General features: G+C 38.5%; 1 protein-coding gene across 1 annotated transcript in view; it reads right to left on the bottom strand.

The window, feature by feature from the left end:
• Positions 1-12,256, bottom strand: part of EPHA6 (EPH receptor A6) — a gene marked incomplete at both ends in the record, with an annotated part of 502,842 nt that overhangs the window by 77,405 nt on the left and 413,181 nt on the right. The window contains one exon of the mRNA XM_084267717.1: positions 4,059-4,185. Coding sequence (XP_084123843.1) covers positions 4,059-4,185 — 127 coding nt within the window. The remainder of the gene's footprint in view (positions 1-4,058; positions 4,186-12,256) is intronic.

Genomic DNA, 12,256 nt, shown 5'->3' with positions numbered 1-12,256 from the left:
TTTGTTTTCCCTCCCTTCCTTTCCAATCCAGCAAGCTTAACAATGTCTCTGACACCCTTCACAAACATCAGCATACCATAAATTTTTCCATCCCTAGCTTCTGCCAAGCAATATGGGTATGCATTTACATAACAAACCCTTTACACATGACTGAAATCAAGAGCTGCCAACACACAGCAGGGGTAGTAAGCTCAGAATTTCCCCAAAATGGAGCAAACAACACTTAGCTCGGAAAAGCTGGAATTTAAAGAAATAGACACAGCACTGGCATTTAGGTTTTGGCAGTTTTTTTCCTCCTGGCCCCCGCCTCCCCCCAACATGCCCATGTATGTGTGTATATGTGTGTGCATGTGTAAATATGAAGTGGTAAGCTTTCATGGCTCATGCCAGTGCAAGTATGACAAGGGGTGTAAATTGCTGAGTGCTTTAAGAATTCCATTTAATATATGCAAGGATATCACTTGAGAAAAAAGCACTTCTTATGTGAATCCAGCTGTCAGGAACCATTACATCAGAGACCTGCATCAACTGAGTCATGTGCATTGGTGCTGCTAACAGGTGGGAGAACTAGAAACTAAGTAAAATGTGACTTAAATTTGTGATAGCTAAATCAAAAGGAAGCTATTGTCTGAAAATGGGCTTCTTTTTGCAAAAATCTAGGACAGATATTTGGAGGCCTGCTGAAAGCTTTGCTTCCAGTGACAGACTTTGATGCGACTACCAAATGTAAGCACTACTGCGTTAGTGTAGTTATGTCTTAACTTAAAAACCACCTACATTTGAGGCAATCCATTTATGCAGAAAGATGTAACAGCCCAGGCCAGCAGCAGAAATTAATCTTTAAGTTGCCTAAGCAAGGATACTTTTTACATAAGTGAACCTCTGCACAGTGTAAAAGCAGATACACAAAACTGAACATCTGCTTGTCAGGGCAGTGCTAAAAGAAACACACTGCCCCCAATCTGAGCAAAACGTAGAAAGGTAAAAAAGGAAGCCAACAGCTCCATTGCCCTGTCAAGCTGTTTTCCAGATAGTTATTTAGAGCAGGCTTTCCAGTTTAGTTCCGCGTTTCACTTTAAACATCTGTGGGGAATTTTGTAAAAAAAAAATGCATAAAAGCATTTTGTCTTAAGGAATGAAGTTTCTAGTATTTTGTAGCAAACCTGCCACTTAGCTTGAGTTTAAGGTTTTGGTAAATAAACCCCCTCACATTATACTTGTTCCCTCTGACCGTAATAGATTACTGCAGGCATTTTAAGCCTTCCATGTAGTTAAATTCAGGGAAACCTTACACATAAGCTATATGCAGAGCAATTGCGTTATAATTCAGCAAAGTTACTAAACGTTAAACACTTCCATTGGGTTATGAAGGCTACTGTCCAATATGAGCCCAACATCTCAGATAATGAAGGTGGGGTCCCTGTGCACCCGAAGGCAGCAATGAAGCACGCTTCCCTCCTGCACCAACACACAAACAGCAATCCTCTCACTTCTGATCACAGAGGGTAAGCCTGGGAGACAGCATCAACACGGCAATGGGCAGCTGACTTTTGCCTGTCTATTGCTGCTCTAATAGCCCGAGGCTGCCATGGATATCATTGCCTAAATACCTTCTCGGAGCACTGATGCCTTGGATGTCTTTGTTCCCTAGTAAAGCAGTACTCGGAAAAAAGGCCAGGCGTTTAGCGCATTGCTTTTCAATACAAGGGAACAAAGCCTACATCTCTTATCTGTTTGTACTAAACTGATTAAGGATTCAAGGATGAATTCTATTTTCCACTGAATCATCCACAGGAGGAGATTCAGTTCTGAGTCTGTCACATAATGGATCAGCATTCCCTTCGACTTTTTTTTTTTTTTGGAGGGGTTAAAAAAATGCAGTAAGTGTGTTTTTAGTTTGTTTTGTTTGTTTTGGTTTTTGTTTTGGTTTGTTTTTTTTTCCTCACATATACCTCAACGTTTGTTTGAGGAATTTAGAAAGTTACCATGAAATGGAAATGGCATCCTCTGGTCATCTCTGTAAGAGGGAGAGGGAATTCAGGAGGAAGATTGTGCTGAATGTAAATAAGAATATAAAGTAAAAAAAGGAAGCGTTGAACAGCAGCACTATGGATAAGATTGTTAGGGTACATTTGGTAACAGCATTTTCTGACTTGTAGTGCGGAGTTTCATGCCACCTGGTCCCTCACATACACTCTTTCTCAAAGAAACACACCCTGTCCATTGGACAATCCTTTTGGGAAAGGTTTGCCTCTCCCTTTCTGTGAGGTTGCTGCTTGGTTTTTCTCACTTCCCACCACCCCCATGTCCCCAACAGTAACATTTATTTCCATTACCTTGCTACAGTATACTTTCACATCATGTAGCTGCATTTCCATTTCTGCCCTGTTTTGAATAGTTCATCAGATTGAATCAGATTTCTCAGTAAAAGACAAATTGGTTAAACAAGCCACACTTATGACTTCTGATTTATGTCCAAAAAATGTGATAAAAAGCTTTACAAGCACTCAGAAAACAACAGTCCTGAGTACCTAATAAAGAAAACATGTAGGTAGGTATGTATGGGAGAAGCCAGCGCATGAGTGCAGCTAAGCCACTTGTAATCTAATAGAATCAGCGATACACTATATATGATGCTATGTCCAAAACAGAATTTTATGGTGCCTGGAGTATTTCCTCTTCAACAGAGTTGTTTGGTTACGGATATCAATCCCATCACAACGCTGACTGCCAAAATAGCCTAAGGGCTATTAAACACTCTGAGATATCCCAAGGAGAAAAAAAATATGGAAAGTATTTTACAAACTGTTGACAAAAGACACCTGAACAGTCATAAGAAAAGGCATCAGTTGCAGAGAGGCTTCTATTCAAAGAAAGTAAGCAAAGAAATGAAATTACTTTAAAACCAGTAGGAATCATCTTGTATTAATGAGGCCTAAAATTATTGCAATAGATAAAATGGGGCACAGAGAAGTAGAAGAGTTTCTTTTGTGTGGCAGATCAATAACATTATGTAATTTTTCAATTTTCTCCCTACTTTTACCATAAGAAATGTTTCCTCTTTAAGAAAAACTGTAGGTGATGTTATAGCTAATATGTCCTGAAAGGATTCAAGTGCAACATCAGCCCATGTACAGACTAATTTTACATAGAAATGGGTAGTTTGGAAAGGAACAGAAATGTACTTTGATCCAGTTTTAACTGTAATTAAGATACATGTATTTATTCTTAATTCATTAGCTTTGGTGGAAGATGATGTTTAATGGTTCCAGAATAGAATGGACAACACAGATAGCTGTTCTGAGAAAGGATGGCTCTAACCTGTTCTTCCCTGCTTCAGCCTAGTATCTGATAGCAGCCCATTCACCTTGAAAAGCGGTCCGTCATTCTTGGCTTACACTCAATCTCACATCAACCCTCTGGGGTCCCTTGGGCCATCATAAAGCTGCGCCTCTGCTGGGGACCTCGCCAGGGGCAGTGTTGAATACCGTGCTGACAACACAAGCATTGGGGTTTTCTCACTCATTTAAAAGGAATTATAGTAGTTCAAAGTGTGAGAAAAGTTACTAAAAAAAAGTTCAGGCCATTTTCAGGAGATACAAGTTACAGTTACAGAAGAATACAAAGGATTTTAACATGATGATGGTACATAAATAAATTTTACCTTTCCAAATTTGTTTTACTTCCATATTTTAGCAAGCGTCTGTAAATTTTTAGGGAAGAGTCACAGAGTCACATAAAATCTGGGATTTTATAGAGGCATTTTAAAATGCCCCTGGCTCATAATTAGAGGATACCAGACCTTCTTTTCCAATATTTGGGTTGACCGTTTAACTACAGACCAGTTCTCACAATTTCTCCTATAGATTGATTCAGGAAAATGGCTAGTTCCTGAAAAGTAATTTATATCTTCCACTTCTTTTCTGTTTGGCTTTTTATTGGAAGGAACATCTAATCTACCTGTCTGATCAGTACAAAAATTTGTTTCCCTAAGATGTGTGGAGAGATGGGGCAAAGCGTGAAGAGAAAAAGTGATGTGGGGGAATAGGCTGGAATACCTACCAGAGGAAATGCTGGGGGGTAAAGATCCACCCCCTGACACTGGATGTGAGGCCAGGATGCTATTTAAAAATCCCGCCCTCAGGAATCTCGAAAGAGACTTCACCCCAATGGTCGGAAAGGATCCTTTCAAAGAGATAAAAATGATGATTAATCAATTGACTTGTTCTTTGGCTGATAAAAGAAGTTGACTGTTTAAAGAGAGAATAACCAAATCTCCACAAAGTTAACAGTGGTTTCACTGGAACAGATCTTGTGAAAAGCAGTTAAAAGTCTGTATTTGCTTTTTAACCAAGTCATACAATACACAGCTTTAACCAGAAAGAGGTTGTTTTCTGCATGCTTTGCAAATGGAGAATTCCAGTACTTCTAGGAGAAAAAAAAAATTAAAAATTAAAAATTAAAGACAAATTACTCCTACAGGATATTCAAGATGCATTCCACATAACTTCCATAGAGATATTTTGTGTGCAGAAATCGAAGAGAGACCAGTGTAGGTGTAGCTATACCACCAATACTGTGTTTTACGCTAGTATTTTAAAGCCTGACAAAAGTCATGTCAAGGCAAGGAGAGAAGGGGAGCCAGAATTTGCAGCTACATTACTGACTTCTGTGTCAGGGCAGCTACATCAGTCAGAGCCTCTATCACATCTCCCAACACTTATCAATATACTGATGCAGGCAAAATCCAGGAATATAGACATGGCCCCTTTCTGCTTGGCTCTCATTAGAAGCTTAACACATTTTACACTTGCAGTATAATAAACTTTATGTTCTTCTCATTGCCTAAATGTAGAGTCTTATTTCTGGAAACTGATTATCTCATCCACCTCTTTTAAAGTAAATACTTGTGACATATCTGTTATAGTGATGATAAATAAGGATCCTTTATCATTTGATAGACCGTTTCAGCTTTCAGCGTATGTACAGAGATCTAGAGACATCATTTCAGCTAGCTTGTGTTACTGCTCAGTGAACGCCAGCATCAAAGATGGATCTGAAACCAAAGCTCTCTACACATCTTGCTTAAAAGCAGAGTCAAGATTCTCCCACCTTGCAATAAATTTAGACTGACAATCAAAACAACTTCTGTATTTTAAGTACATCAAGCAAGCATCCATCCAAAAATTTATACACTGGCAAGTTTGTTTTCAGCATCTTGCAGTATTTCATAGCTGTTCTTTTAAGAGACAGAAAATATATTAATATTTACACACAGTAAGAAAAATAAATGGCCATTTAAAAATTTTTGCAACAATTGTGATTTTTTCCAACTAATAAAGTGAGGAAAATTTAGTTTTAAAACACACATATGTGTTTTCTTAACTTAAAGTAGCCTAAGAGAGCTTTGAAGTTTTAAGCAGTTCTATTGTTTCTCCTCAATACACTTTGCACTTTAAAGTTTTATTAGACCTGCTGGTGGAAAAAGAATTAATTTCATTACTGTTATGGATGCAGCATTTTTATATGCAATGACTCAAGAGAAGGCATAAAATTTTTCCTGATGGCCACTCCAGAAAAGCCTTTGGCATTCTTGTGAAAGTGTTTCCAAATTCCATGGCTTTAATTTGTAAATATTTTCAGGACTGATTATGGATAGCGAGTCCAGAATGCAATACACAGAAATTCAATTTTAAAAAGGAATATTGTTCCATTAACTCCAAGATGTTTGGCACTAAAAAGCATCTTAAAACAGGAAGGCTAAATAATGAACATACAAAGACTTCTCAAATAAAACTTTGTGTCTCTGTTTCAAAATATGAATTATACCAACCATAAAGTATACCCACTGTGAGTCACATGCCATATGTACAGACCTTCAGAAAAGCCAAACAGCTTGAGCCTCACCATTGACATTTTCCTAGATTTAAATGGTGTTAAATGGCAAATTACTCAAGTTTCCTAGCAGTCTCACCAGTCTCACAATAAGTTACTTTGTTATAGAAAGTAATGATGACAAACCCAAATTTATTTCACTTATGTTACACACTCAGAAATAGAAACAAGGAACAGCAAATTTTGGAGCAATATAATCTGTGACTACCAAGAAGAGAGCTAAAGGGCTAAAATTACAAAGGCTTTATAAGCAGCAAATAACTAAAAGAATACATATAACGAATGGTTTTGTCTCACACTTAAAAGGTAGGGTTCAGTAAATGCTTTGTGTCATTTGAGAAGCTCTAGAAAATCTGAGACACATTTGAGTAGCAGACATGACAAAATCTGCAGGGGATTTGCACTCTTTGAAAGTGGCAGCAAGAGGCAAAGCAGCAGTTGGGTATCTAAGAGAGGGCACCTACTGTCATTTTAGGCAAGTGAATCCCATTCAAACAGTCTACTGTCAACTCAAAAATGTTTCTCATTCAGTAGAACAGAGAGTTACAAGAATGAGACCTTGTTTGGCCTCCTCCAGAAGCCCACAAACAGCTTCTGAAAAGGACAAGGTAGGTAACATTCAGTCCTGATCAGTATCCATCAACATGAAGATGCTTAAATCATGCACGGTCTGAAATGAAAATGCAGCATATGCCCCAGAATTACAAATGGGCGCGTTCAGTATAATTGCCTACGCAATGTGAATACGGGTTTGAGACTCTGTAACCCAACTATGTAGGTGGAAGTTGATTATCATTGCAGGTAGTTGGGAAAGTAAATTAATTTTCATAAATCGCATCACTCACCAGTAGAAGGACAGAAGTTTGGTAACAGCTTTGGGCATTTACAGTAATTCAGAATCTTACTCAAATTTTTGCTTGTTTGCATAAACACTCGTGAAATATTTGAAAGAAAATCTGCAAAAAAGAATTGTGTTCAAGGCAGAAAGGAAGAAAGCTCTTAACTAACAGAGAAGGGAGGCAGGAATGTGATGCTAAGGAAAAACCACCAGCTTCTCAGAAATATAATAAACTTCTGTGTGAAAATTAATGAAGAAGAATTGCATTTCCTTCTGTCTGAGCAGAATTTTGATTTTTATTGGGCAATGAAGATGCAGTCTTTGCTTTTTTTTCCAAATTGGCATCATGCTAAAAGAAAAAGTTCACCAAAAATATGCCTGCTGCTTTCTGTCCGCCTGCTTTATGCTCCAAATTGCAAAAGCAATATCTTATTTTAAAGGTGTACACTGGCAATCGCAACCTTAACGCTGTATTTGAGCAAACTCTGTAAAGCAGCACACTGGACACTTTCAAGGTGCTAGGCTATTATTTCTTTAGTTAGCCAACTTACTGGAGAACACCATTCTGTCAGTGCACATTATGGAGAGACTAGTGCTTTACAACTGTTCTGTTGTTCATGTAAAAATGAATGCTAAGTTTTGCAGTGGGTGCAGTTAGACTAATGAGAAGAGCTTTTACTATGTCTTACTGGTTCTAAACTGGGAAAAGGAGGCATGAATATTAAGCCATGATTCCGCATTGCCCTGAAATACAGCTGTTATTTAGCACCTTACAGGTATGGATTTCTTGAGAAAACAACCCAACCTCTCCTCCCTCCATAGCTATACTCTATGAACATTATGCCACCTTAACATAGAAAACTACATTAGTTACTGATATTAGCTGGAAAAGTGTACTGAAACAGTAAAAATACATGGCAATACCTAAGCAGCTGACAGTTCATGAGCGTACACCATTTAGAGTTCTGCGATACCAGTTTATAACTCAGTGTAAATTCTTCTGCTTCACAATTATTACAGCTAAGTGCCTGTGCTCAGAGGCAGAGGGGGAGCGCTGAATCAATTAGCCTGCCTTCCACCTTCATCTGTCATTCTGGGCGGAATATCATCTCACAAATGGTAGAATTTGATAGGGAAATCACTGGTATAGCATCCTAAACTGGTACGGTTTTAGCAGTGTATTATCTCACAGAGCAGAAGGGCAAGAGCAGATAGCTGGGTGAAGGAAATACATATGCTTAGTTCAGCTCCAGAGCACATACATTAATTCGCACACATTTATTAGCACTTGCATCACAACAGCACGGCCAGCCAGAAGGAACAGCAATTCCTTGCCGCACCAAAGGCACATCCCACCGCCCAGGGTGAGTGGCAATGTAGCTGTGCTGAAGAGTCCTGGAGTTCCAAAGGAGAGAAAGTTCTGCCATGGATTTCAACAAGAGTACTAAGCAAGTGGATGGATGGACAGAATGACACAAAACAAACCCAGTGCAGTGTCAGCAGAACAAAATGGACAAGAGTGAAACATGTAACTTCTGTTTGATTGGGGGGTGGAGAGGCCCTTGTAAGCTATAGCAGAAAGCACTTAAAAGGAACCAACTAACTTGCTTTTTAAAAATCTCAAAGATAGAGCAAATGGAGAAATGTTAACATCAGCATTAGTTAGTTTTGCTGCTGATACTTCACAGAAACTTCCACCAGAAGCCTGACATCCGCTGACCTGAGTGCAGACATCCCCACCAGTTCTTCTCCCATATGCAGTCCAGAGCCAGCACAGTGCCGGTTCTCCTCAGGGGCTGCATCCCACCCTTTCCTCTTCGCCAGCTGCTGGCTTCTTTGCCTCCCTGCCATCAGCAGTGCTTGAGCCGATGCCACAGCAGTCTCTAGTCACAGGGATGAGAAGCCAATGAATCACACAGGTATGGGCAGAGACATCAACTGGTGCCATGGTCCCCTAGACAAGCTGGGACCAAACTTAACATTCTTATTTTTTTTGCTAAAGCAATTGTACTTCTGGGACTTTAGTGAGACTTGTGGAAATCTGCTTTTAAAAATGCAGACATTTCCACAGTCTCTGCCTTGTGTCTAATGATTTGGCTGCAGTATGTTATTTGAAAGCCTCCTGAAGATGCAGACCACTCTTCAGCCCAGTTATTTTTCTTCAAGTTTTTTATTTGTAATACTTTAAACTGTTCTGATGCTTTCCATAAGTGGAATTGACCACTTCAGGTGCTGTGTATTTTTGGGCATCTAACAGCTTGGAATTCAAAAGGAGCTCTTTTGCTGCTTAATTTAACCACCTAGAAGGAGATGTTCTAGAGAGGTCACAATTACTGTCGGTTGTTTCTTCTTATGAGCACCATCTCTCTATTAGTACTATCAAAAGAAGACTTCAGATTGTTATTCTTTTTCCATAGAATAAATTTAGAATTGGAAAATAAAAAAGAAAAATGTACATTTAGTGTATTTAATGTAAAAACCACTGACAGTCATTTCTACATTGTCAGTTCCTCGATGCTTTTCATGTATTCACAGCAAAATACAGCTAAGAGAACTCTCTTGGGAACTCTGCAGATGAAAGCTTTGGGGAAATGAGTCAAAGGGCTGTAACGAGCTTTTTTGTTCAGTTTGGCAGGAAGCTACTGAATGAGTTCAGGATGTTTTCACTCCTAACTGCACTCTCACGAAGGCGGGACTGTAATATTTAGTAATGAAATATGAGAGAACAAAATGTAGGAAGACTTTTCCGGCTTCTGAATAGGGGAATTATCTGGTGCTATCACTCAGCGACTAGGAGAAGGCTGGCTTCTGTTACAAGCACCTTCAATTCTAAAATAAAACCAGTTTTATATCGTTACTAGGCTTCATCAGGGAAGCTATAAGAAGGGTTAGGGCATTTTTTCCAAAACTACCTGTAATACATCCATTATGGAAAGTACCGAAAACTGGTCAAATTTTCTCTCACATGATTTTATTGATTTATCCTTCCTAGACCACCAGGAATTAGACATAACTTCATGATCTTTTATGAGGGAACATATGAAAGGTTGAAATGAAGAATGACTTTGAAATTATGATGTCAGACTTTGTAAAGAATTCAAAAGGCTTGACTTGGAATTGAAGAAAAAAAGCAGAAGCAGGTTTAAGATTTATCCCTGATGATTTATTCCAGCTTCAACTTCCAGCTTGAGGCTGGAAGGGAACTCTGGAGGTCATCCAGTCCAACCAAAACATAGAAAGACTGCCATTACCTTGCAAATAACACAGCGAAAACTTCAAGGCTATATTTTGCTCTCGGGTACTTAAACTACTAAAACCAAACCCTGTATGAAATACATAATGCTGTGTAGAGGGAAATCAGTACTCTAATATTCAGCAGCAAATTTTCAAAAAGTGATGTAACTTCATTTCCCCATATTCCACTCAAGTAAATTACATCATCCCAGAGCACTCACAAATAACAGCGAGTGTAAAACATAGAACATCTTCATTTACCAGGTAGACTCTGACTAAGATAGAAATAGTAATTCCTTGACACATCTCCAAGGGAACAACTAAAATGGGAATTGTATCAGATATGTTAGTAGATTTATCAAGATGCCAAGATATATGAATAGAAGAAATACGAAAACAAAATATAAACTACTGTGGAAGGGATGCAGATGAGCTCTGCTCACTGTGGTATTTTTAATCAAGACTGGAATTCATTTCAAAGGAACTCATGTCAACATCTAAACTAGCAGAAGACCTTTGTACCTGGTCTGCTTCACATAAGGTCTGGAACTTAGGCAAAAGAGGGAATTATTTGACAGAACCTCTTCAGATATTCAATTTTCACAATTTCAAGCAGAAAGTGATGTCTGCACAGTGGATAGTTCTGTGTTGGGGAACAGTCACTCAAACAAGGTCTCTATTACAAAACCTGGGTGCTCTTGCTGGTTCTTGAGAGATCAACCCTAAGCATCACGTTTGTCCTAGCATGTGGCATGGGTATATACTGTCTCCCTGACATGTCCCCATGGAAAATGGTATGTCCTGCTTAGAATGGAGCTGCAATGACCTTCAGCCACATTGTCAGTCTGAGATGCAGACACCTATACACCTGGAATAATCCAGAGCTGCTTTTGTCTGCCTCAGAATAACTATCTTACTTCTCTGGCTTTCAGCATCTCACTTCAAAAGATGACCCAGATTTAACTTTAGTTCTGTCAGGATTATGTCTTTAAGAAGGTTCAAGAGGAACTTGACTGAAATACCATGCATCAGAGAGTGATCAGTTACTCTGTTGTTTTGAGTGCTGTTACAGAGCCACTATTGGTGATTTCATCTAAGACTAAAATCTGCTATGCAATTAAAACAAGAATTCTGCTTGTCCCAAATTGCAAGCATTACTCATGAAAACCAAAAGGGTTTTCTGAGTCTTTGCAAACAGGTTGGTTACCTTGAACCAAAACTCGAAGAAATTGAGGGAGCAGAAGATTCCACCGTGATTGACGAATCAGTTTTCACTTTCAAACAACACAACACTGTAAAATGGCATGTTCTGGCCAGGTGGTAACTTACCTTTTTCTTAAAGAGACAGCTCTAATAATTTCAGTAGAGAAATAGGGAGATGCAAAATAAACATGTCCTATGATGTTTAGAAAAAATAAAGATTGTGTAGCCAAGAATCATGGTTAGCATTTTGTTATTCTAGGACTGTGCCATGATTTTGAAGGGCCTGATCTGAGCCTTTTGCTAGTCAGTGGCAAACTGCACTAAATTTTAAAGAATTACTGGAAATATTTTTTTTAACCCTTGCTTATTATTCATAGATAGTATTTAAATAAGAATGGAAATTTCCATCAAAAGAGCAGACTTATGGTTTAACCAGCCATCTACAGAGCAGTACACTGAAGGTACTTCAGTGAACTCGAACCTGTACCTGTGTACATAATGTGTGTTATGAATCATTTGAGGCAACTTTAATATTAACTTTTCTTCCTTTTCTGCCTCTGCCAGACTTGGTGCTGTGTTGATCTGCTGCAGTGTGGGGACAGAGACACTGGCATGACACAAGCACTAGAGGAGTTGTTATGGCCTTGTGTAAATGTTATACAGACCCAGAGGTTTGTCTCCTTTAGTATCCATGTGATATTTTTGGGAAGATCAGGGAAGCTTTGTCGCACTCAAGCTCAAAAAAATAATGTGAAGATGGGTTTGTATGTCTGAAACCCTTTTGTTTTCTTCTCCAGTGACAATAAATAATAATAATATAAAAGGACGTGTTTTCTTCAAATGCTACTTTGTTTATTTTCACTATGAGGTTTTTGTTTAATGGCACAATTAAAGAAAATTCAGGTGTCTGGATTGTTGATTTCTATGCTTTGTTCAGTTTACTTTTCAGTTCGATTTTAACTCCAAATTTCCTTAATTTTATTGGTTTGGGAATAGTAAAATATCCACATGTTTTGGCTTCATTTATGAGACGTAAGACCACTATAACCTAATTTTTGGTGAAAGTATTTCAAAAGGTCTGCTTTT

The sequence above is a fragment of the Gallinula chloropus genome, assembly GCF_964237585.1.
Source record: "Gallinula chloropus genome assembly, chromosome: 1".
Classification (NCBI taxonomy): domain Eukaryota; kingdom Metazoa; phylum Chordata; class Aves; order Gruiformes; family Rallidae; genus Gallinula; species Gallinula chloropus.
This window is presented reverse-complemented; position numbering and strand designations above follow the sequence as displayed.